This window comes from Pituophis catenifer, unplaced genomic scaffold, assembly GCF_029215685.1.
Source record: "Pituophis catenifer annectens isolate HBS135680 unplaced genomic scaffold, rPitCat1.0.hap2 SCAF_11, whole genome shotgun sequence".
Classification (NCBI taxonomy): domain Eukaryota; kingdom Metazoa; phylum Chordata; class Lepidosauria; order Squamata; family Colubridae; genus Pituophis; species Pituophis catenifer.
In genome coordinates this window covers 25522112-25546930 of record NW_027256891.1, presented here as the reverse complement: position 1 = coordinate 25546930, position 24819 = coordinate 25522112, and the positions used below count along the sequence as shown (strand labels likewise).

At 45.5% G+C, this 24819-nt stretch overlaps 3 protein-coding genes across 3 annotated transcripts in view; 2 read left to right on the top strand and 1 right to left on the bottom strand.

Annotated features, from left to right (window-relative positions):
- Positions 1-775, bottom strand: part of IDS (iduronate 2-sulfatase) — a 12330-nt gene extending 11555 nt beyond the window's left edge. Inside the window, exon 1 of the mRNA XM_070951786.1 lies at positions 685-775. Coding sequence (XP_070807887.1) covers positions 685-775 — 91 coding nt within the window. The remainder of the gene's footprint in view (positions 1-684) is intronic.
- Positions 776-3748: 2973 nt separating this feature from the next.
- Positions 3749-14352, top strand: TMEM185A (transmembrane protein 185A). Its single transcript, XM_070951736.1, has 7 exons — positions 3749-3915; positions 7578-7754; positions 8191-8398; positions 9387-9470; positions 10701-10877; positions 11687-11810; positions 13081-14352. Exons 1-7 carry the CDS (start codon positions 3878-3880, stop codon positions 13323-13325), a joined length of 1053 nt encoding a protein of 350 aa, XP_070807837.1. The 5' UTR covers positions 3749-3877; the 3' UTR covers positions 13326-14352.
- A 1439-nt stretch (positions 14353-15791) lies between these two features.
- Positions 15792-19622, top strand: LOC139322795 (heat shock transcription factor, Y-linked-like). Its single transcript, XM_070952027.1, has 2 exons — positions 15792-16352; positions 18800-19622. Exons 1-2 carry the CDS (start codon positions 15792-15794, stop codon positions 19577-19579), a joined length of 1341 nt encoding a protein of 446 aa, XP_070808128.1. The 3' UTR covers positions 19580-19622.
- The last annotated feature ends 5197 nt before the right edge of the window (positions 19623-24819 follow it).

Below are 24819 nucleotides of genomic sequence, written 5' to 3'. Positions count from 1 at the left end.
AAAATCAATCAATCCGTGCCGTGCCCTTAAAACCCACTTTTTCCAGCAAGCCGGGCCGGCTTAAGAAGAAATTTTAAATGTTTTCATTGGTTTGTATTTTTAATTTTGGGCCAAATTTATATATATTTTAATTGTTTTTAATATTTGTATTCCATGTTTTTTAATTCTGGCTGTACACCCGCCCTGAGTCCTCAGGGAGAAGGGCGGTATATAAATTGGAAATAAAAATAAAATAAAATTACTGCAAGTTCGAATCTCGCCAGGCTCAAGGTTGACTCAGCCTTCCATCCTTTCAAAGGTAGGTAAAATGAGGACCCAGTTTGTGGGGGCAATAAGCTGACTTTGTATAAATATACAAAAGGATGAAGGCTATTGCTTAACGCATTGTAAACCGCCCTGAGTCTCCGGAGAAGGGCGGCATATAAATCAATTTTTTAAAAAAATCAATCAATCAATCAATCAATCAATCAATCAATCAATCAATCACCCTCCCTCCCTCCCTCTTTCTTTCTCTCCCTCTCCCAGACTGCATCTCCCACCCATCCACCCAGAGACTCCTGCTTGCAGAGAGGGTCGTCTGAACCTCCTCTGGAAGGAGTGGGGGGGTATCACCGCCTCGCCCACCCACGCCCGTGGGTGCCCAGGCTTTCCCAAACGGGACGGACGGATCCGGGAGCGCATCACCTGCTGCGCTCATCGGGGAGCTCAGCCAGACGCAGAAGGCGCCCAGGAGGAACCAGAGCGAAGCCGCTTGCAGGAGCCCCGCCGGTGGCATAGCCTCGCCGGGGAAGGTCTTCTTCTTCTTCGCTCGGCCAGCCAGCCAGGCTCCGGAGGAGGAGGAGGAGAGGAAGCGGCGGCGGGCAGGGCTTCCCCAAGCGCCACCCCGGACCTCGGGGCGGCGGCCGAGACTTGCAAAACTGCGCGCAACGGAGCGCCAAAGCTTTGGAGAAGCGCCGGTTCTTGCAATCTTTCGTGGGAACCCCGCGCGTCCCCGAGCCAAACGCGTGTCGGCTTGTCTTTTCCCCCCTCTCTTTCAGACCCTGCATTAGAAAAGAGTTCCCAGCATCTCCGGTTCTTCCAACTCTTGTTAATCTCTATCTTGTTAATCTGTATCACAGCCAGGATTTGGAGGTGGGGGAAAAAGAGATCCACCCCTGTTGGGGTAGGTCTGGATTATAAACCCCATAAGGCACAGCCGGTATTTGGGGATGTGGGGGAAAGAGATCCATCCCATTGGGGTAGGTCTGGATTATAATCCCCGTAAACCACAGCCAGTATTTGGGGATGATGGGGGAAAGAGATCCACCCCTGTGGGGTAGATCTGGATTATAAACCCCATAAGGCACAGCCGGTATTTGGGGCTGATGGGGGAAAGAAATCCATCCCATTGGGGTAGGTCTGGATTATAAACCCCATAAAGCACAGCCAGTATTTGGGGATGTGGGGGAAAGAGATCCATCCCATTGGGGTAGGTCTGGATTATAATTAATCCCCATAAAGCAAAGCCAGTATTGGGTTGATGGGGGAAAGAGATCCATCCCTTTGGGGTAGGTCTGGATTATAATCCCCATAAACCGCAGCCGGTATTTGAAGATGATGGGGGAAAGAGATCCATCCCTTTGGGGTAGGTCTGGATTATAAACCCCATAAGGCACAGCCGGTATTTGGGGATGTGGGGGAAAGAGATCCATCCCATTGGGGTAGGTCTGGATTATAAACCCCATAAGGCACAGCCAGTATTTGGGGCTGATGGGGGAAAGAGATCCATCCCATTGGGGTAGGTCTGAATTATAAACCCCATAAGGCACAGCCGGTATTTGGGGCTGATGGGAGAAAGAGATCCATCCCATTGGGGTAGGTCTGGATTATAATTAATCCCCATAAGGCAAAGCCAGTATTGGGCTGGTGGGGGAAAGAGATCCACCCCTGTGGGGTAGACCTGGATTATAATTCCCATAAGGCACAGCCATTATTTGGGACTGGGAGGGGGGGAAGAGGTCCATCACTGTGGGGTAGGTCTGGATTATAAACCCCATAAGGCACAGCCAGTATTTGGGGCTGGAAAGGAAAGAGATCCATCCCCGTGGGGTAGGTCTGGATTATAATCCCCATAAACCGCAGCCGGTATTTGGGGATGATGGGGGAAAGAGATCCACCCCCGTGGGGTAGGCCTGGATTATAATTCCCTCTTGTTTCCCCATTCCCAATGTATCAGACGCAGAGGGAGGTTTGGCTCCAGTTTTCTTTGGCTTATATAGCTCCCGTCTTTTTTTTCTTCTTTTTGCATCCGCTTGGTTTTCTTCTTCTTCTTCTTCTTCTTCTTCTTCTTCTTCTTCTTCTTCTTCTTCTTCTTCTTCTTCTTCTTCTTCTTCTTCTTCTTCTTCTTCCTCCTCCTCCTCCTCCTCCTCCTCCTCCTCCTCCTCCTCCTCCTTTTCCTTTTCTTCTTCTTCTTTTTTCTTCCTCCTCCTCTTCTTCTTTCTCCCTCCTCCTCCCCTTCTTTCTTCTTCTTCCTCCTCCCCTCCTCTTCTTTTCTTTTTCTTCCTCCTCCTCCTCCTCTGCCTTCCTCTTCTTCTTCTTCTTCTTCTTCTTCTTCTTCTTCTTCTTCTTCTTCTTCTTCTTCTTCTTCTTCTTCTTCTTCTCCTCCTCCTCCTCCTCCTCCTCCTCCTCCTCCTCCTCCTTCTTCTTCTTCTCCCCCAATCGAGCATGTTTGTGGCAATTGTGGTTGCCAACCAAGGAGAATATTTGTAGCTCAGGGTTGAAAACGAAGGGGGTCTCTTGAGCTTGTTTTCTTGTAGACGTTTCATGACCAAACTAGGCAACATCATCAGTGCTGCAATTACTGTGAGTTCGAATCTCACCAGGCTCAAGGTTGACTCAGCCTTCCATCCTTTCGAGGAGGTAAAATGAAGACCCGGATTGTGGGGGCAGTAAGCTGACTTTGTATAAAAAAGAACACTGCTTAGGGGAGGCCGAAAGCCCTACTAAGCAGGTATAGACAAAAAAGTATGAAGGCTGTTGCTTAACGCATTGTAAGCCGCCCTGAGTCTCCGGAGAAAGGGCGGCATATAAATCAAACCAATAAATAAATAAATAAATCAATAAGCACGTACAGCAACCCTGATACTTATAGATGTCATGCGCAAATTTAAAAAAAAAGAGAATTTAAAAGGCAGATAAAATATACAGGTTTAGATATCAGAGAAAATTCAGCGTAAAAATGCAATCAACTCACTCGAACCAGACGAAATCAGGGTCTTTCTTCCGTGGCACCCCAGTTGTCTGGATCTTCCTCTGCAATCTGATTATTTTATTTCCCTGATGCATTGATATCCTTCTTTTTCATCCAGGAACTCAATGCTTATCAGCCCTCTTTCTTTTAATTCCTATGCTTCCCCTCTGCAATGAACAAAATGCATTCCTCCTCAGCTGCCCCGCATCAAAGAGCATCCCTCCAGACACGTATTTGGCCACTTGTCAGAATCTGCCCCTTAAATCCATTCCTGGCACAGAATGCAGACAAATTCATGCAGAGGCTTCCGCCCGCCACGCCCATAAGAGGGCACGGCTTCGCTGCGTCTTACGTCACGCTTCTAGCGCGAGGGAGGGGGCGGAGCGCGAAGGCGCGGAAGGAAAGACTCTCGATGCTTCAGAGGTCGGCGTGGGCGGGGCCTCCCGCTTCTTGCGGAGGTTCCTCCGCGCGTGCGCGGTCCGGCCACGGCGCAGCCGCAGTGCGACCCGGCCGCGGAGACTTAGGAGAGGCGGCGGAGCTGAGGCGGGAGCCGGTTTTTTTTTCTTCGCCGGGAGGCTTCGGGCCGGAGCCGCCATGTGGCCGTGGTGACCGAGCGGCGGGACCGGCGAGGGCGGGAGGAGGAGCGCCATGAACCTGAGGGGCCTGTTTCAAGATTTCAACCCGAGGTGAGGGGAGGCCGGAAATGGGCGGGGCCTGGCGGAAGGGGCGGGGCCGGGGAGGGGGGAGGCCTTGCAAGGGGGGGCTGGGGGGGAGAAATCCATCCCTTTGGGGTAGATATGGATTATAAGACCCATAAGGCACAGCCAGTATTTGGGGCTGGGGGAGAAATCCATCCCATTGGGGTAGATATGGATTATAAAACCCATAAGGCACAGCCAGTATTTGGGGTTGGGGGGAATCCATCCCATTGGGGTAGATATGGATTATAAAACCCATAAAGCACAGCCAGTATTTAGGGCTGGGGGGGGAGAAATCCATCCCATTGGGGTAGATATGGATTATAAGACCCATAAGGCACAGCCAGTATTTGGGGCTGGGGGGGAGAAATCCATCCCATTGGGGTAGAGCTGGATTATAAAACCCATAAGGCACAGCCAGTATTTGGGGCTGGGGGGGAGAAATCCATCCCATTGGGGTAGAGCTGGATTATAAAACCCATAAGGCACAGCCAGTATTTGGGGCGGGGGAGGAGAAATCCACCCCATTGGGGTAGATATGGATTATAAACCCCATAAGGCACAGCCCATATTAGGGCTGGGGGGGAAAGAGATCCATCTCTTTGGGGTAGGTCTGGATTATAATCCCCATAAGGCACAGCCAGTATTTGGGGCTGGTGGGGGAAAGAGATCCATCCCTTTGGGGTAGTTCTGGATTATAATACCCATAAAAGCACAGCCAGTATTTAGGACTGGAGTAGAAAGATCCACCCCTGTGGAGTAGATCTGGATTATAATCCCCATAAGGCACAGCCGGTAGTTTTTTTTCCTTACCTATTGGAATATAGAGTACGCCGATCGCACCAAGAAAATCATCTAAAAATAACACACTGCGTTTAAAAATTTATTTTAAAGCACGATTCTGGTGACAGAATAGTAACACGAATTTTGGTCATGCTTGTAGAATACTCAATCTCAAACACTGAGTAGAGCGTAGACTGATTTTTTTTACAGAGTAAAACTGTAGTTTCAACAAGTAATTGTGGAGCTTCACACCAAGTCCTTAGGATAGAAAAAAAAACAATATAAATAAAACAATTAAACAGGAAGGAGCTTTCAGAATTGGTGGTTTTCCCCTTTTTTTTAGTTTCTCGCACGGAATAGCATTTCCGCTTATGCCTCCCGAAGAAAGAAAAAACCTTCCTGTGCTTTTCTCATACAAGGAATATTGTAAAAATCTCTGCTTCTTTTTCTCTTTACATCCTTCACAACTTCCATCCTTCTTCATTTTCTCTCGTTAAGAGTCATTCCTGGCTTCAGCAGCTTTCTGAAGAAAAAAAAGAACAGGCTTTTTACACAACGGCTCAGTCGCGGAATACAAATTGAGCCTTTGCAGTTGGCTTGACCCGATTAAACAATGGGGAAAGTTTCCCGGTTGTGTCACTGCCATAGGTCTGTGGGAACCGAACAAGGCAGAGGGGAGTCCGTCAATGCAAATTATTGCTTTTCATCGGGAAGATTTTCTCTTTTTTAAATTTAATTTCATTGAAACCCTAATTTTACTTTAACCCTATGACTGTCACTAAGTGTTGTATCTTATGATTTATGATGAATGTATTTTTATGATGACTGTGATCATGATTTATCACTTACAGCTTTTATGTACAATGAGAGCATATGCACCGAAGACAAATTCCTTGTGTTCCAATCACACTTGGCTAATAAAGAATTCTACTCTATTCTATTTCTATTCTATACCTATTCTATTCTACTCTATTCTAAATTCCCTATTCTATTCATTTCTTATTCTATTCTATTCCCTATTCTATTCATTTCTTATTCTATTCTACTCCCTATTCTGTTCTGTTCTATTCATTTTTATTCTATTCCCTATTCTATTCATTTCTTATTCTATTCTATTCCCTATTCTATTCATTTCTTATTCTATTCTACTCCCTATTCTGTTCTGTTCTATTCATTTTTTATTCTATTCCCTATTCTATTCATTTCTTATTCTATTCTATTCCCTATTCTGTTCTGTTCTGTTCATTTCTTATTCTATTCTACTCCCTATTCTGTTCTGTTCTATTCATTTTTTATTCTATTCCCTATTCTATTCATTTCTTATTCTAGTCCCTATTCTATTCTATTCATTTCATTTCATTTCTTATTCTATTCTTATTTTTATTATACGATGGCACAGAAGGACAGAGAGGCAGCTTAGCAATTCTTGCTCCGAGACACGTTCCATTAACCGGCGTCTCTCATTTGGCCCAAACACTTCCTTCCAGTCTCCAGCAGTGTTGTTTCAGCCGATGACACATCTGGCCCTCCCCAAAAATTACCAGCCTGCCTTACTGCCCTCGAAGAACGTCTCCAGGTTTACTCCTTGTCCTCCAGACATTAAACCATCCAGAAACCTCCCATTCTTGGCTTGTACAAAAAGAACAATAAATACATAATTGCAAGAGAGGTGGCAATCACCCGAAAAAAATCCCTTCCCTTAAAATTAATAAGGAGCCTAAACGGCAGAGCAAAGCATTGCAAGAATCCATCACCCGAGCTGCAAATATTTTCTATCACTTCGCTGTCGCGTTGTCGCCTTTGCACAACCTCCTTGCTCTTCGCACATCTGTAATTGCCGCCGAATCGGAGCTGTCTGCCTGGGCTTTCTAACTCGTAATCTTCCCTTCCTTTGTGTTGACTGAATAATGACAGTTTGAAGACAGCTGCTGTGGTGTGAGTCAGCTTGATGGTGGGAGGCATTGGAAGGAAGCCTGTTGAGTTCTCTGCTAATGAAATTGTCTTTATTTATTTTTCCGAATGGAGAGGTGGCGTTAAAAGGAGATTTATCAGTACCTGCCCTCCGATTTTACCACCATTTTTTGCCGTCTTTGACTTGTGACCCCGTGGTCATACAATCAAAATTCAGCCGCTTGGCAACTGATTCATACTTACGAGCGTTGCTGTGTCCCTGGATCACCTGATCCCTTTTTTACGACCTTCCGGCAAGTAAAGTCAGCAGGGAATCCAAATTCACTTAACAGTATTACTAACTTAACAGCTGCGGTGATTCGCTTTAACAACTTCTGGCAAAGAAAGATTTTACCCCTGGGATCTTGGTAGGATCCCACAGAGTCCCTTTGCGGAGGCGAGGGCTACATTTTGGTGTCCCGTGAAATAATTGCAGCCTTCGACTTAATGACCGCAGTCGTAACATAGAAAACGAATCGTGGATGGACCCAATAGCCAGGTTCACACAATGTTTTAAGACAATGCTTAGATTCCTGTTACAGACTGAATAACCAACCTGTGCAACCCCATTTCCATTTAGGCTGCAGTCCTAGTGCGAATCTAGTCTTATTTATTTATGCTGTCTGGGGAATTCTGGGAGTTAAAGTCCAGTTATATGAGAAACTATGGTCTAAAAACAACATACCTTCGGTCTCGCTTCAACGGGAAATGAAGATTATGATTTAAAAGTGCGCTGGAAGCTGCCAAAAAGGATTTAAAATCAGAAAATTCAGGGTGCTATTAGGAACTCCTGTTGTCTCTTTTAGTTCACCTCTTCTTAATGACTCACTGTTTTCGAAACACAAGCTGCACACAATGATTTTGAAGATGATGTCATAAATTGATCTTCTCTTTCCTTTTTTTTTTTCCCCCCATAGCAAATTTCTTATTTATGCCTGTCTGCTGCTCTTCTCAATTCTGCTGTCTCTCCGGCTGGATGACAAGATCGAATGGAGCTACTGGGCCGTGTTTGCTCCAATATGGCTGTGGAAGTTAATGGTTATAGTGGGTGCCTCCGTGGGGACCGGAGTATGGGCCCGGAACCCACAATATCGGTAAGAGGGACGCGTACCTGCTTTGCAAATGTATTTCACAAGTCCCTTTTTTTTTTGCAAATCGTCTTTTGAAGATTCAGGTACTGTGTTTCTCCTGGGCTATTCCAGGTCTGGGCTATTCCCAGGCCATTCCAGCAGTGGAATAGGATTATCTTGAAAAAAAAACCCAAAAAGTGGTGTTATTAGCCATCAAGCCTCAAAAATACACTTTTCCCAAAAGGTTTCCACAATTTTGGCCACTACTATAGACATAAGAGTTGCATTGTTGTTTATCATTGTTTGAGAAGCCAAATTGTTTCTTTTTGCCTGCTTAGCATCTTCACCTTGGAAATGGGTTAATTTTCCAAGGATGAAGCTCATCCCAATGTCGGGAAACATTTGGGTTGAATTTGTAGTAGGGGTGAACTAACAGAACTGATTTTTTTTTACTCTTTAGAGCAGAAGGAGAAACATGTGTGGAGTTCAAAGCCATGTTAATTGCCGTCGGCATCCACCTCCTCCTGCTGATGTTTGAAGTTCTGGTTTGTGACGGAATCGAGCGAGGAACCCGTTTCTGGCTGCTGGTTTTCATGCCTCTCTTCTTCGTGTCTCCGGTGTCGGTGGCTGCTTGTGTGTGGGGCTTCCGGCATGACCGATCTCTGGAGGTAAGGAGGTCCACGTTAGAAAAATTGAAGAGTGGGTCGTCATTCAAAGCTAGTCCCGAATTTTAGTGAAGTTTTGAAAGGTTCTGTGCTCTGTGTGCCTTTGGGACAGTGTGATATCTTTAGAAGTATCAGCCTACAGGTGGGGTGGAATGTAGTCTGGATTCCCAGGAAGGAGAGGCCGTTTCCCAGAGGATAGAGAGACAGTGGAGCTTGGAAAATTTGGCCAGCGGGAAGGAAGGTTAAAACGTCTCCTCCCTATCTCATCCCGGAGTATATCAGTAGTTATGCAAATAGTTACTTTAGTCTGGCAAGAGCCTATCTCTAGGTCTGGTGTCAGTAACCCGTGGCTCCGGAGCCGCATGTGACTCTTTGGTCTCCCTGCTGTGGCTCCCTGTCAGCTGAACCCTCCACTGGCTGGCCCCGCCCCTCACCCTCCCTTACCAGTCACTCCTCACCTGGCCTGAGAAGGTAAGGGTGACGGCATGGGATGAAGACTCACTCCATATTCCAGAGCAGGCATGAAGTGTCCCTGTACTCGCTGACTATATATAGTCAGACGCCACTGACTTCTTTTTTATGATTTTCAGATAGACAGACAGACAGACAGATAGATTAGATAGATAGATAGATGATAGATAGATAGATAGATAGATAGATAGATAGATAGATAGATAGATGATAGATAGATAGATAGATAGATAGATAGATAGATAGATAGATAGATAGATAGATAGATTAGATCAGGGATCTGCAACCTTAAACACTCAAAGAGCCATTTGGACCCATTTCCCACAGAAAAGAAAACACCGGGAGCCACAAAACCCTTCCCGTGCCTGACTATTTCTTGAGCGGCCACAAAACTAGCAAATGTAGTTGAATTAAACATTCTGTTTTCTTCTGAAACTTTTCTTTTCTCGGATTTATCCATGGTTGGCCTACCATCGTTGCTGGTTTTGACTCTAACACGTTTGCTTTCCTTCTCTCCTAGCTGGAAATCCTGTGTTCTGTCAATATACTCCAGTTCATATTTATTGCCCTCCGATTGGACGAAATCATCAAGTGGCCATGGCTTGTACGTAAACAGTGATTATACCTCGTTCTCTTTTCAGCAGAGTGGATAAAAATCGATGATTTTTTTAAAAAATCTGGTTTTTTTTTTAATTTAAATTGGGTTTAAAAAAAAAAAAAGCCCAGAAACTTATGTGCATATTCTTTCTAGCCAGGTTCCACCTATGTAAGCTAAGCTGTTCTTCAGTCCTAGTTCTGTGAAATCTCATTCACAAGTTTCTGGGCTCTTTGTATCCTGCTGAAAAGCAACAACTCTGTGCTGCAATTTATATATTTCTCTTTAGCCAGGTTCTTCCTACGTAAACCAAGATTTTTATGCAGCCCTAGTTCAGTGAAATCACAATCCACTAGTTTCTAGGCTTTTTTTTTTCTGGCAGCCAGCAAACACTCTGCTGCCCATTGGGAGATTAAGATAAGAGTCTCCCAATGGGCAGCAGAGTGTTTGCTGGCTGCCAGAAAAAAAAAGCCTAGAAACAGCCTTTTTTACTAGTGATTTAAATCGTGATTTAAATCAAATCCACCCTGCTTTTCAGAATGTCGGGGTTGTTAGGTCAGTAGCGGCTGGCCCGCCAAAATAAGGCATATATAGATTTTGACACTATGACATAGTTGCAGAGGGAATCCTTTGGAGTGGGGAACTTAATGACTTTAAATCGGCTTCGTCACCCCAACAAGTTAAGCCAGGGAAGATCTAATGAGTACTTGAAGGATATTCCTCTAGGAAATTCCAGCCTGTAGGTGGGACTGGAAATACAATGGTAGGAAGGAAACATTTTGTGGAATTATGTTAAAAAAAATAATAATCCTTGCCTGCTGCCCAAAATAAACATTTCAATAGAAAAGACTTTTTGTAGCTCAAGGTTGAACTGTGGGGGTCTTTTTGGTGCTCTCTGAGCTTGGTTGTTAGATGTTTCATGACCCAACTAGGTAACATCATCAGTGTTAGAAGGAAGTAGGATTTGCAGAGTGGAGGAGAACAATGGCTGTGGGGTCCTTGGTGCTCTCTGAGCTTGGTGGTTACCTTGCAAGACGTTTCGTGACCCAACTATGTAATGTCATCAGTGCTAGAAAGAACCCCACATAAATATTTCAAAACATATTCATAGTCTTTGGTAGAGCCTAGATTTTCAAACGTTGGATGCGTAGAATGGAAATGAGTGGTCCTTTTGAGTGACAAGTGATTCTCTCTCTTCTCCTCCTCACCACCCCACCCCACCCCTGTTTTAATTTCTAGGTTGTTTGTGTCCCTCTATGGATCCTGATGTCCTTTCTCTGTTTGGTTGTGCTGTATTATATCGTCTGGTCAGTCTTGTTCTTACGCTCGATGGACGTGATTGCCGAACAGAGAAGAACGCACATTACGATGGCCGTCAGTTGGATGACCATCGTGGTTCCATTGCTCACCTTTGAAGTAGGTTGAACCATGTGTGTGTGTGTGTGTGTGTGTTTTCTGAGGTTTTCGCGGGTGTTTGTATGTAGGTCTTTGGTTATTCGGGTTTTCTCCCGCATAAAATTGGAAGTGTCTTGGTGACATTTTGACATCGAAACGTTGCCAAGACACTTCCAATTTTACGCGGGAGAAAACCCGAATAACCAAAGACCTACATATATATATACATATATATATATATACATACACACCCAATGTCCCTTTTTCTCTCCGGTCTGGAGAAAAACTCGCCCACAAATCTGTAACAGCCTTTGGCTGAAAATACTCCAGTCCAAGCATTATTAGCAGAAAACTTCCAAATATAAATCCTGGCAAGATAAAAGTAATTAATCCAGCAGGGCAAGCAAGATAAGGAGTTCCAGAAATGAAGTAGCACGGCAGTAAATCAAGCCAGTTGGGAGGATGCCAGGAACTCAGATAAAGCAGTTAACATGATGAGCTCGACAAACACCCCCTCCCATTTGCCTCTCCTTTAAACTCCATCCCCAGGTGTGCCTTATGAAGGGAATTGGGGCCCTTTCCTCCCTCGTAAGCCATGCAACCCACGTTGCTATCTTCTCCGTTCTTCCCTGAGCTGCCTAGGATGAGGAGGGGGGTGGGCCTTCCTCTTCATCTGAACCCCCTCTCCCTTGCTCTACCTCTCCCCTGCTCTGCCCAGCCTGACTTTGCCCTTCCCCAGCTTCCTCCACAGGCAACGGAGCCACTCTCCTGGGGGCATGACGGCTTCTGTTCCCTCCAGATTACTGAAGCTGTCCGTTTTGTCTCTTTAGATCCTGCTGGTGCACAGGCTGGATGGGCATAACTCCTTCTCCTACATCCCCGTGTTTGTTCCGCTGTGGCTTTCGCTGATAACTTTGATGGCAACCACCTTTGGCCAGAAAGGGGGCAACCATTGTAAGTATGCAACGGCAGAACTACCGGTCTCCTTCCGCCAACGGTGATTCAAGTGCAGAGAAAGGGGAAGAATAGAGGAGAATATTTGTAGCTCGGGGTTGAACTGTGGGGTCCTTGGTGCTCTCTGAGCTTGGTGGATTTCTCGTAGATGTTTCATGACCCAACTAGGTAGCTCCATCAGTACTAGAAGAGAGTGAGGTGTTTAGAGAAGAGGGGAGAATACTGTGGGGTCTTTGGTGCTCTCTGAGCTTGGTTTTCTTGCAGAGGTTTCATGACCCACCAAGGTAACATTATCAGTTGTAGAAGGAAGCGGGGTTTGCAGAGAGGAGGAGGAGGACTGTAGGGCCCTTGGTGCTCTCTTGTGCTTGGTTTTCTTGCAGACATTTCATGACCAACCAAGGTAACATCATCAGTGCTAGTAGGAAGTGGGGTTAGCAGAGAGGAGGAGGACTGTGGGGCCCTTGGTGCTCTCTGAGCTTGGTTCCTTTCTTGCTGATGTTTCATGACCCACCTAGTCATAAGTAACATCTTCAGTGCTAGTAAGAAGTAGGGTTTGCTCTGAGTTTATATTCTACTGCAGTGATGGCTTAACCTTTTTGCCGTCGCGTGCCAAAAGCGGGGGAAGCGCGAGGGGTCATGCGTGTGTGTGCCCACACCCATAATTCAATACCCCCCACCCCGCCCCGCCCCCAGGGATGTGCGTGTGACACACACCCACCCACGCTCCCCACGCTTTTGGCATGTGACAGCAAAAAAGTTACCGGTAGGCCCGTTTTTTGCCCTCCCCAGGCTCCAGAGGCTTTCTTGGAGCCTGGGGAGGGCAAAAATAGCCTTCCCCACCCCTCCGGAGACTGGAAACGGCCCGTTTCCTGACGTCCGGTGAGCCCAGAGGCCCAAAAATCAGCTGGCTGGCACATGCATCCGTGCTGGAGCTGAGCTAGGGCAACGCTTGCCCACAGATATGTTCTGCGTGGCACGTGTGCCATAGGTGCGCCATCACAGTTCTAGTGCCTTGCCATAAACAGCCCAACCAAAGAACCTCCAGGACCAGCCGTACCAACACTAACAGGGCAAGCCACTAGAATATAAACTTGAGAGCAAAACCCCACCCCTTACTAGCGCTGATGATGTTACCTCGTTGGGCCATGAAATGTCCGCAAGTAAACCAAGCTCAGAGAGCACCAAGGACCCTTTCCAAAGAGGGAGAAGAGGCAGGACTCCCCAAGTTGGACGGGCGAGTGACTTATGCCAACGACTTCCTTCCGCGCAGGGTGGTTCGGCATTCGCAAAGACTTCTGCCAGTTCCTGCTCGAGATCTTCCCGTTCCTGAGAGAGTACGGCAACATCTCCTACGACCTGCATCACGAAGATAACGAGGAAACGGAAGAAACGCCGGTTCCGGAAGCGCCCAAAATCGCTCCGATGTTTCGCAAGAAAGCCGGGGTGGTCATTACACAGAGCCCCGGAAAGTACGTCATCCCGCCGCCCAAACTGAATATCGACATGCCGGATTAAAAAATGGATTTTGTTTTTTGCAAAGGACGAATGTCTCCCCGTGATATCACCACCGGGTATCCGCAGCCGACCCTTCTTCTTATTATTATTATTTTAATTCATGCCTTTGTTTTAGTGTGTGGATGGCTAGGGATTGGGGCCCCTGTGGATTTGCATTTATGACGTTCCCTTAACATTTGTCCATCTTGGGGTGTCAAAATATCACCCCAGTAAAAAGCAGGAAGAGTTCAGTAACTCTGGCCGGGTTCAGCAGCGGGAACGGTTAAGTCTCTGTTCACAGAACGGCAAGCCTTAGATTCAAGTTCGGTTCTCAGCATCAAAGTCATAGTTTGCCACTGCTAATACAGTTTCACAGTCCTCTAACCCCCTCTCTCCCACCCCTCCCGATTTTTCCCGTCCACAGTCCCCCCTGGACAAAGGCCCACGAAGGGCTTTGCGCTCACACTATCCTACGGTGGATGGGTGTTGTATTTTGGAGAAACCAAAAAAAGGAGGTTTCTGACGTACGTACCTTCCTCCTTGGTGGAAGTCCTGTTTTCCTGTACATAGTATTTATATGAACTTTTGGCAATGTAATATATTGGGAGGGGGGAAAAAAGACACGAGTCTGTACATTATAAATATGTATGTTAAAGGATTTTTTAAAAGGATGTATGAAATGCGTAATCTCTGGTGCGCCCCCCCCCTCTCGCGTGTTCCTCTCGGCTTCTATTTCGGTTCGAAGTACCTTAGCTGAAGCTGTTTGCACATTTCGAATTGTCGTCTCCGTTCCCCCCCCCCCCCTCGAACCCTGAACCTTGCTACTTATTCAGTCTTCGCCTAGGACTGTTGACACTTCTCATTCTGGATTAAATTGGCTTGGAAGAGGTATGTAAATTTTTTCCTGTAAATAGCCTCAAATCTTTGTACCATCTGCGGCGGAGAGGCTGCCAGCTCTTCAGAAAATTCCCACTTTTGTTAACGCTACACATTTGGGCAAAGATTGGTTTCTCACAGGCTTGCTTTTTGGCCTGTTCAATAAAGCATCCCCAAGTTGTTGGGTTTTTTTTTTTTTTGTCTTGTTTTTTGTTTTTTTGAGTGCTGTGGTTTTGTGTCAAGCTTAACCCACCTGGCAGGGTTTTGGCAAGCCTGTTTTCTTGCAAACGGTGAAAAATGTCGGCCTGGAATGGGTTTGCAAGCGTGAGCAAACTCTTAACCACCTCAAATACCCCGGGGGTGAAAGGGTCAGATAAGATCGATTGAAGGAGGACTTTACTGGCGTTAGAGTTTGGTAGAACTTTTTCTCAGGATCAGCAACACGAACGTAACTTGGGGAGAACGAGAAAGGACATTTAACTATTCTGAATTAGTTAACGAATTTAAAACAGAGTTGGAGGGGACCTTGTGGGTCATCTAGTCCAACCCCTCACTCAAGCAGGAGACCCTAACAGTATTTCAGACAGATGGCAATCCAATCTCTTCTTGAAAGGCCTCAGTGATGAAGCTCCCATAACTCTCCGAAGGCAACTTCTGTTCCATGGGTTGATTGTTCTCACAGTCAGAAAATTCCTCCTTATTTCTAGGTTGAATTTCTCCTTGATCAGTGGTTCCTTGTCTGGCCTTAGGGTGCTTTGGAAAAGCTGCTCAGAAAATGTGTCCCATCACAGCGCAGGAGAATACACGAAATAGGACAGAAAGAGAAGCGTGATGAGCACTGAATGAGTCAATGATAAAAGACACCAATATCCTTAAAGGAAAAAAGACACTTAATTTTGATGCAATGTCCTTTGGGGGGGAACCCTTAGATTCTAGATCGGGGGTGTCCAACCTTTAGCGATTTAAGACTTGTGGACTTCAACGCCAGCCAGCTATTCTTAAAATTGCATTCTGGGAGTTGAAATCCACAAGTCTTAAAAGTTGCCACAGTTGGACACCCCGGCGTACCAGGTGGAAAATTGTCCTTTAGCACTGAAAAGTATGTTTTTAGATCTCCCCCCAAATCTTATTTCTTTATAAACTGGCACCTTCTTAGCACATGCTAAGTAAAGTTGGCTTGGAGGCGAGATGCAGAATTCTCTTCTGGATTTCCTTTTCAGGATCCACCGTGCGTAGAAGAATCCCCGGTGTGAGATCTTGCCGCGTCTCCACTCTCGTACAACTTATATGGTGCTGGTTGGTTGTTGTGTTTTTTTAATGGCTACTTTGAGGCATTAGCTCGGTAATCCTCCACCTCTCTTTCTTCCTCTCAGCCCCCAGATCCTCTCTTCTCATTCAGCTGCAAATAAGTCACTCTCTCTTCCTGTCATTATGATCTCGTTTGCTAGGAAACCAGCGTTCATTGTGTGATGTCACACCCCGTCCCCAGATAAAAGCATTGTGATGTTCTAGAACTCTTTCCTGAAGCTCCTGCTGGCTAGCCTCTCTCTCTTTTTTTAATAGACCTGCCGGCACTTTTTTCTCCGGCATGGTTCGACAAACAGCTTAATAATGGCAACCGCTGAAAGTTACCTGGGCGATCACAGGGAATTGGACGCCGCTCTTCCCACCGTGCAGACTCAGCCCGTTTCAGACGAAGATGAGGCGGTGCCTCCTGCGATTTCCCTCCCTTCTGCCCCCATGCACGACAAAACCGCCGCCGGCGATTTTGCCCTGCGGTCGATGATCGAAGAGAACGCCTTCCAAGCTTTGAGTGACGGGCCCTGGGCGAAGCGTCCCCGGCTGTCGCTCTGCGAGGAAGCCGGTTTGGAAGACAACGATTTCCTCTCGCTCACTTTCCCGAAGAAGCTGTGGAAGATCGTGGAGAGCGATCAGTTTAAGTCTCTCTGGTGGGACGACGAGGGCAGCTGCGTGGTGATCGACGAAGAGCTGTTCAAGAAGGAGGTGCTGGAGCGCAAAGGGCCCATGCGCATCTTCGAGACAGACTGCATGAAAAGCTTCATCCGCCAGCTGAACCTCTACGGCTTTAGCAAGATGAGGCAGAACTTCCAACGGTCGGCCTCCCTGGTCGAGTTTTTAGCGGAAGAAAAGGCCGCTTACGCGTTCAGCAAGGTAAGGCCATTTGCCAAACCAGTAATGGTTGTTCCAACTCTTGTGTCCACCAGGATGGGCTCACGTCGTTTGCCAAACCAGTAATGTTGGCTCCACCTTCTGTATCCACCACGCTGGGCTCATGCCGTCATTTGCTAAACCAGCAATGGTGATTCCACTGTGTCCACCACCCGGTGTTCCCGTCCTCTTTTGCTAAACCAGTAACAATGGCTCCACCTTCTGCATCCATCACGCTGGGTTCACGCTGTTCTTTGCCAAACCAGTAATGGGGGTTCCACCTCTTGTATCCACCACACTGGGTTCACACCATCTTTTGCCAAACCAGTAATGCTGGTTCCATCTCTTGTATCCACCACGTTGGGCTCCACACCGTCGTTTGCCAAATCAGTAATGCTGTTTCCACTTCTTGTATCCACCACGCTGGGCCCACACCATCACCTTCCTTCTTCCCACGGGTACAGAATGCCAACGGTTCCTGGCAAAAGGAATGGTCGTCATTACGAGTGGACATGACTCAAAAACATCCAGTATATGCATGAAATTAATGGACAAAGGAACGTGATGTTTCCTGGTCCTCTCCTAAGACCTATGCCCGTAAATGGAAGATTTATTTCATCGAAGATGGGCAAGGTGCTAACTAAATGCAGGATAGGTTTGTCACAATCTACTAGATGTGTCTTGATTGTGGCTAAATTCACACAAGGTAGGTCAGTAGATTGTGCGAACCCAGACGTATACAGCTTTTTTCTAAAGGTAAGCATCCTATTACTCCAACCCTGTGAATCATTACCATTAAACCACTATAAAGATGGTTTATTTCAGTAAAGCAGGAACCCATTCTGCTAAGACAATGGTTGGGTGCTGGTTTTGCTCAAGTTGGTTGGACAAGTGTACTTCAGGCACACTCGTGTTGCAATTACAGCTTGTAGAGCGAACATTTAGAAAAATGTTCCTGTTTTTATATTGCACTGCGATGATAGTGTTATCATCCATCTTCAGTGTTCAATATCCTGGTGCATAATTATTATTATTATTGATACAGGACACCGGACGAAGGCAATATCAGGGCATGTGCCTCCTTGTCTTGTTCTGAATATTTTATTTTTGAAGTGGCTTATATCGGCTAAGTGCATAATTTTCCATCTAGCAGACAATTCAGTGGCTTTTAGCTGCTTCCCCAAAATCCTCCTCCATTCTGTAAGGAGCACTTGCCTTATCTTTCAATATTAAAAGCTGCTCTCCTAACATTTGGGCAACACCACTAACTTTAAAAAGTTACGGTAAAGGTTCCCCTCGCACATATGTGCTAGTCGTTCCCGACTCTAGGGGGTGGTGCTCATCTCTGTTTCAAAGCCGAAGAGCCAGCGCTGTCCGAAGACGTCTCCTTGGTCATGTGGCCGCCATAACTCAATGCCAAAGGTGCATGGAACGCTGTTGCCTTCCCACCAAAGGTGGTCCCTATTTTTCTACTTGCATTTTTTACCTGCTTTCGAACTGCTAGGTTGGCAGAAGCTGGGACAAGTCACGGGAGCTCACCCTGTTACGCGGCGCTAGGGATTCGAACCGCTGAACTGCCGACCTATCGCTCGACAAGCTCAGCATCTGAGCCACTGAGCCACTGCCTCCCACTAACTTTAGGCTCATGTGATTCTGTAGGCTAAAATACCCTTCTGTATTCATGAAAAGGACTGTAATTCGAGCATTATAAATCAGGAAAATTACACGTAAACCACTTGGCTCCTTCTGGAACCCGGATGGCAAAACCGTGGCCATGGCATACTCGACCTCCTGCACCATGGTGAGGGGGGACCTTTTCGCCCTTCCCATGCTCCAGAGGTTTTCTTTGAGCCTCCGGGAGGGCAAAAGCGGCCTCCCTTGGGCTCCAGAGGCCCTACGGAGTGCGGAAACAGCCCCATTTCCGGACTTTCTGAACTTCCGGGAGGCCTGTTTTTCGCCCTCCCAGAGCCTCCGGGCGCTGCACTTAACTGGCATCCAAAACAGGCTGCGTGGAGACTCCTGAGAGAGGTGGATGGGGTGGGCGGGGCCAGCCAGTCCTTGCAACTACCGGTTCAGCGGACCAGATGTAAAATTAGCATCCGGTTTCACGCGAACCGGTCTGAACCAGCTGAATCCCACCCCTGGTCACATGGTCTAATCAGCTCACCGTCCCAACTCCAGTTGACTTCCGTCCACGCCTCCCCAGCACCTGGTAAGGACGTCCTTGCTCCCCAGAGGGAAAGAATGTTATTATGGTTGCCATACCCTCGTTAACAATGCCTCCCTCTTCCCGTTCCCACAGCTTGCCCAGCCACCGCTGTAGCAGCCCTGAAGATGCCAAGAGAAGATGGCTCCGGGGCTGACAGAAACTTTTAGTTGTCTCGGCTTTTGATTCCTCCTCAGAAGATTAACCAACTCCTGTTTTTTTTTTTTCCCCCTCACGTCTCTAGCTCCAGTTCTATCATAACCCCAATTTTAAGAGAGGATGCCCTCACCTTCTCGCGAGGTGCAAGCGAAGAGTCGGAATCAAAAACATGCCACCCGTTGCTTTCTCGCTAGAGGAAGATTTCAGCGAAATCTGTTTGAAGAGCAGATCCGGAAGCCCAGAAGGTCCACCTTCTCTGGGATCTTCTTCCAGGGAAAATAGTTTCCTGACCACTTCTCCCAAAGATAAGATGCACAAACTCGGTCTCCGGAAGCCACCCGGAGTGACCAAAGGCCTTGCTGGAACAGTAGGCCGTCTCAAAAGCGGTTTCGCCTCTTCTCCAACCCCTTTGAGGTCTTCAGATCAGGGGCCGCCTGAGGACACTGAGAACAAGATCAACCAGCTGGCGCCTTTCCACTTGCCCCAGCACCCCAGCCATGCTCGAGTCAACACCCACGAGATCGATTCCACCACCACCACTTCAGCTACCTCGTTGTACCACGTCATACCTCCCGTCCCCAACAGCCCCTTTGCGCCAATGATGGGGCTGCCCGCTTTCCCAACCATGTATCCAGACTTATCCGCCATGCAAGCTCATTGGGCCAGCATCCTTCCCTTCTGCAACCCGTGGTTCTCCATGCCGATGATAGCAGCCGCTTCGGCGATTTCTATGTCCAGGTCTTCCCATCATCACCGAACTCCTTCCTACCACCACTGTCCTAACTGCAACTGTACGTCCAACCCTCCGTCCGCTTCGAAAGGAGCGGGACCGAAAACGGCAGACTATGCCGGGTACCATCGATAAAAAAAGGACAGGAGACATTTCTGGAGACATTTTGCATCTACTTAAAAATAAGGGAATCTTAACCACGGCATTGGGCTGAAGAATAAACTTTTGTTCTTCCTGTCTGGTTTACCTAGGTGGACTTCTTTGTATTTCTTTCATCACGGATAACGCAGGAGGGATGTTTCGTTTAAATGTATATAGATTGAGGAGAAATATCTAGGGAAGGAATTGCATTGATTTGGATTAATAGCTTCCCACTTCTGTTGTTGCCACGGGTTTGGTTTTGTTTTGTTTTAAAAAAAGCTGCAGTCTAAACAAAAATAATATTTTTTTTTGGGTGGAAATTAATCAAGGAGAGAAGCAACTTAGAACTAAGGAGAAATTTCTTGACAGTTAGAACAATTAATCAGTGGAACGACTTGCCACCAGAAGTTGTGAATGCTCCAACACTGGAAGTTTTTAAGAAGAGATTGGACAACCCTTTGTCTGAAGTGGTGTAGGGTTTCCTGCCTAAGCAGGGGGTTGGACTAGAAGACCTCCAAGGTCCCTTCCAACTCTGTTATTCTATTCTATTCTATTCTATTCTATTCTACTTTACTCTACTCTACTCTACTCTACTCTACTCTACTCTACTCTACTCTACTCTACTCTACTCTACTCTACTCTACTCTACTCTACTCCACTCCACTCCACTCCACTCCACTCCACTCCACTCCACTCCACTCCACTCCACTCCACTCCACTCCACCCTCTATTTCTATTCTATTCTATTCTATTCTATTCATTTCTATTCTTTCTATTCATTTCTATTCAGAGTTCTTGGTCTGTGCAGGCAGCATTTTCAAGCGGAGCCGATTGTGGTTTAGGTACATTTGATGTAAAATAGCTCCCAGCCACCTAAGGGTTTTAAAAATCCGCAGATGAGATCATTTTAAGAATTTGACCGGTTATAAAATGTAGAGAATTGGCAGTGGCATCAGAACTTGGAAAGGAAAGAAGTCTGAAGGATGCTTGCAAAGGTTGATTCTGGGAACAATATGTGACATGGTGTTATGGTGGGTGAATCCCAATTACCTGTGTTTTGGCGGTGGGGTTTGTTGGGGGAATGTTGCCGTCCCGATTCTCAAGGTAAGTATCCTAGAGAATAAAGCAGTATTTCTTAATCTTGACCACTTGAAAGACGTATGGAACTCCCAGAATTCCCTAGCCATGGCTGGGGAATTCTGGGTAATGGCTGGGGAATTCTGGATGTTGAAGTCCACATATCTTCAAGTACCCAAGGCTGAGAAACACTGAAAGTTAACCACTTCCTAAGTTCTTACTACGAATCTTTTTCAGTCTCCTGAGATCTGATGGGTTGACGTAAAACAATCACCAGAACAGATTTCGACCTTAAGATTATTGTTATTATTATACACCTATTATTATAATGGTGTAATCCGATGCTTAAGGGAACAGTGATTTGTTAAATGAAACATCGGCTGAATGACGAGATTTTTACTGTGTGTCTAGATCTTGTTTGCATTTTCTAAAAAGTGGGGAGGGGGGGAAAGTTTATTGAATCTGGTGAAGTACAAGACAGTGGGAAGATAGGCAGTCCATGCACCAACGGTGGATTCATCAATACATTTTAACTTGTTGCTATTGTGACCTTCCTGTACAGAATTTATAAATTCTCCGCTTGGATCTGGGCTTCAAAAATTTTAGCAAGTAGTTCTCTGCCCAGTTGCTGGATGGGCGTGGCCATGGTAGTCGGCCTCTTGCACCATGGTGGGGGGGGCATTTTTGCCCTCCCCAGGCTCCAGAAGCTTTCCTCAAACCTCCGGGAGGGCAAAAACGGCCTTCCCGGGCTCCGGAAGCCCGCTGGAGGCCGGAAACGAACTTCCGGCAGGCCCGTTTTTCGCCCTCCACGACCCCTCACGCGTGCCCTGCATCCAAAATGGGCTGCTTGGGGACTCCTGGGAGGGGACAAGGTAGGGTGGGATGGATGGGGCCAGTCAGGAGTGGGATTTGGGGGTTCTCCAAACTGCACAGAATCTTAGCTAGAGGTTCTCCCGAACCCTCAGCACCGAACTCCTGATCTGGGCTTAATGAAGTTTGACGATCTGGTGAAGTCAAACAGGACAAGTTACTTCTTGGCTGAAGTAGTGACTGATTTTAATAATGCTGCTCTTGTTTCTTCTGTTCAGTTTACTAGGGTTTCTTTCTTTCTCTTTTTAATACAGCAAATTAATATTTCGAGCAGCCAGAAGCACACTTTTAACTCTAAATGTGTTTAAATTGGCTAAAACATCTTTAAAAGATTCTTGAGTTTAGTTTGCTTTCTCTGAAACACACTTCTTTCGATATCCATGGATATTACAAAATGAAACGTACTTTTTTTTTAATAAAAATGCTAGACATAAATTAATATCAAGAATTGCAGGCTGTGGAGCCCAAGAGTGTAATCCTAGCAAATATTTAGTTTGGATGGGAAGTCACCTCTGACATTAAACTATGGGGCCATTCTCCAATTAACATTGGTGGCCTTAAAGGAGACATTACGTCAACTTTACTTTCATAATTTTTCAGCTACGTATTAACAAAGCAGCAGTTCATTTTATCAGCAGTAAAAAATATTTGCTTTTACTTGACGTGGTGCTAATAATATTAAATTTGGCCAAAATAAAAAAGAATCCTGTAGCAATATTGTGCTGATGATTTGAAATCTAAAATGTGAATAATGAAATGCTTCCAAGTTAGATGACCCTACCAATATTATGAGAAATGTAGGTTAGTGGATAATGTATGCACGGAGGAAGAGAAAATACGTTTTGAAATAAAAAAAAAAAATAAACCGGTGCTTTTAATTAAATGAACTTCAGCTTTATGCCATCTAAAGCTTTTCTTTTTTTTTTCAGAATTCCCTGGATACCGTATTTATTCCACGTCCAATGATAAAGAGTCACAGCCTAAATGTGCTGTTAAATTTATCTTGATCTAAATTGAGAACCATTGTTCTGCTAAATCCTTCACAAGCAGGAGAGCAAGTTCTAAGGAGGGGGGGGGGAAAAAGTCAAATTATCATATTTACATTTGAATTGCTTAACTTGCTGAAACTTCCTTTCTAGCTCACCGATTTGAGAGCTGCAGAGCACAGTAATTTAAGGCACTGGGGGAATATTTTAAAAAGTGTGGATTCAGACTAATTTGTTCAGACTTGAAGAATTCCCTCAGCGCTGCCAAATTCTCCCATTGCTCTCAAGTGTTTACATAGACGCTATAGAAGCGCGGATTAAAAATAGGACATGAGACCACAGAGAGAGAGAGAGAAAGACAGAGACAGAGAGAGGGAGGGATGGGGAGAGAAAGGAAGATTTAATGAAGAATAGGGTTCCATTAGATTAAAAAATAGTACACAAACAGCATTAATTCCATAAGTTTTGGAATAGTACACAAACATTTTTTTTATTATTTTTTTTTATTTGATTTATATGCCGCCCTTCTCCAGAGACTCAGGGCGGCTTACAATGCGTTAAGCAATATCCTTCATACTTTTTGTATATTTATATAAAGTCAGCTTATTGCCCCCACAAACTGGGTCCTCAATTTACCTACCTTAGAAAGGATGGAAGGCTGAGTCAACCTTGAGCCTGGCGAGATTCAAACCTGCAATAATTGCAGGCAGCTGGTCTTAATAACAGGGTCTTTAGACCACTGTACTACCAAGGCTACCAAACATTAATTCCATAAGTTTTGGAGACTCCATTGCTTGTCGTAATGTATGGGGAAAAATTGACTCTTCCGTCCTAAGCTTACTTAGGACTAGTGGTGGACAACTTGAGGTCCTACAAACTTGTCTGAAAGACTTCCCAGATGATGTAACCTGTACGAATGTGAAGAGTTGGGAGGTCAACAATTCTGGAAGGCCACAAATTCCTCCTTGGGTGTGATTTGGTTTATAGGCTTCTCTGGCAAGGGATCCATCAGAACTTCAGAATTGGATGGCAAGAACCTTTTGGGGTGGATCCATCGTAACTTCGCTCAGTGATTGGTCTTAAGTCAAGGACCATTAAATTTGGCAAAGGGAATCCTGTAGTAAGGTGTATGGAGATTATCAGTCATCCAGGTCACGATTGTCCCAAAGGTGCTTTTTCAAGAGGCAACTGGACTTTCTGGTTTTTCTTTGAAGAGGTTTCGCTTCTCATCCGAGAAGCTTCTTCTGCTTCTCTCAGAAGCTTTTTCAGCTTCTCTCGGAACTAAAGAAGCTTCTTGGGTGAGAAGCGAAACCTCTTCAAAGAAAAACCAGAAAGTCCAGTTACCTCTTGAAAAAGCACCTTTGGGACATCCTGTAGTAATATTGTGCGCTAATGATTTGAAGTCTAAAATGTGAGGAACAAACGCTTCAAAGTTGATCACCTCATTTATGTTACGAGATGTGAGTTACTGTATAAAGTGCGCACAAAGAGAAAAGATGTTTTAAAATAAAAAATAAATCTCTGCTTCTAATTAAATGAACTTCAGTTTTATAGTCATCTAATCATAACACCTTTGGAATAGTTCGGAATTCCATACATATAATTATAAACAACGTTCATATTTTACTTAAACATAACAATACTCTTTCTTCATCTAATTTCTACCTCTTATCTCTAACCATTGATAAAACTTAAATATATCCACATATATATTAAATATATGCTAATATATTTAACGGGAACATAAATAAGCGAATATGGTTAGAATTATTTTGTTATATCACTTGTTGTTATCAGTATATGTGTTATCTTTTTTTTTTTTTTTTTTTTTTTTTTTTTGTAAAATGGTGTGCCCGGACAATACACTGTATTCAAAATATAGGTAAAAGTAAAGGTTCCCCTCGCACATATGTGCTAGTCGTTCCTGACTCTAGGGGGCGGTGCTCATCTCCATTTCAAAGCCGAAGAGCCAGCGCTGTCCGAAGACGTCTCCGTGGTCATGTGGCCGGCATGACTCAACGCCAAAGATGCACGGAACACTGTTCCCTTCCCACCAAAGGTGGTCCCTATTTTTCTACTTGCATTTTTTACCTGCTTTCGAACTGCTAGGTTGGCAGAAGCTGGGACAAGTCACGGGAGCTCACTCTGTTACGCGGCACTAGGGATTCGAACCGCTGAACTGCCGACCTTTCGATCGACAAGCTCAGCGTCTTAGCCACCGAGCCACCACGTCCTTTTTGTATTCAAAATACTTATATATAAATTAAAAAAACGACAGGAATAGTTCGGAATTCCCTGGAG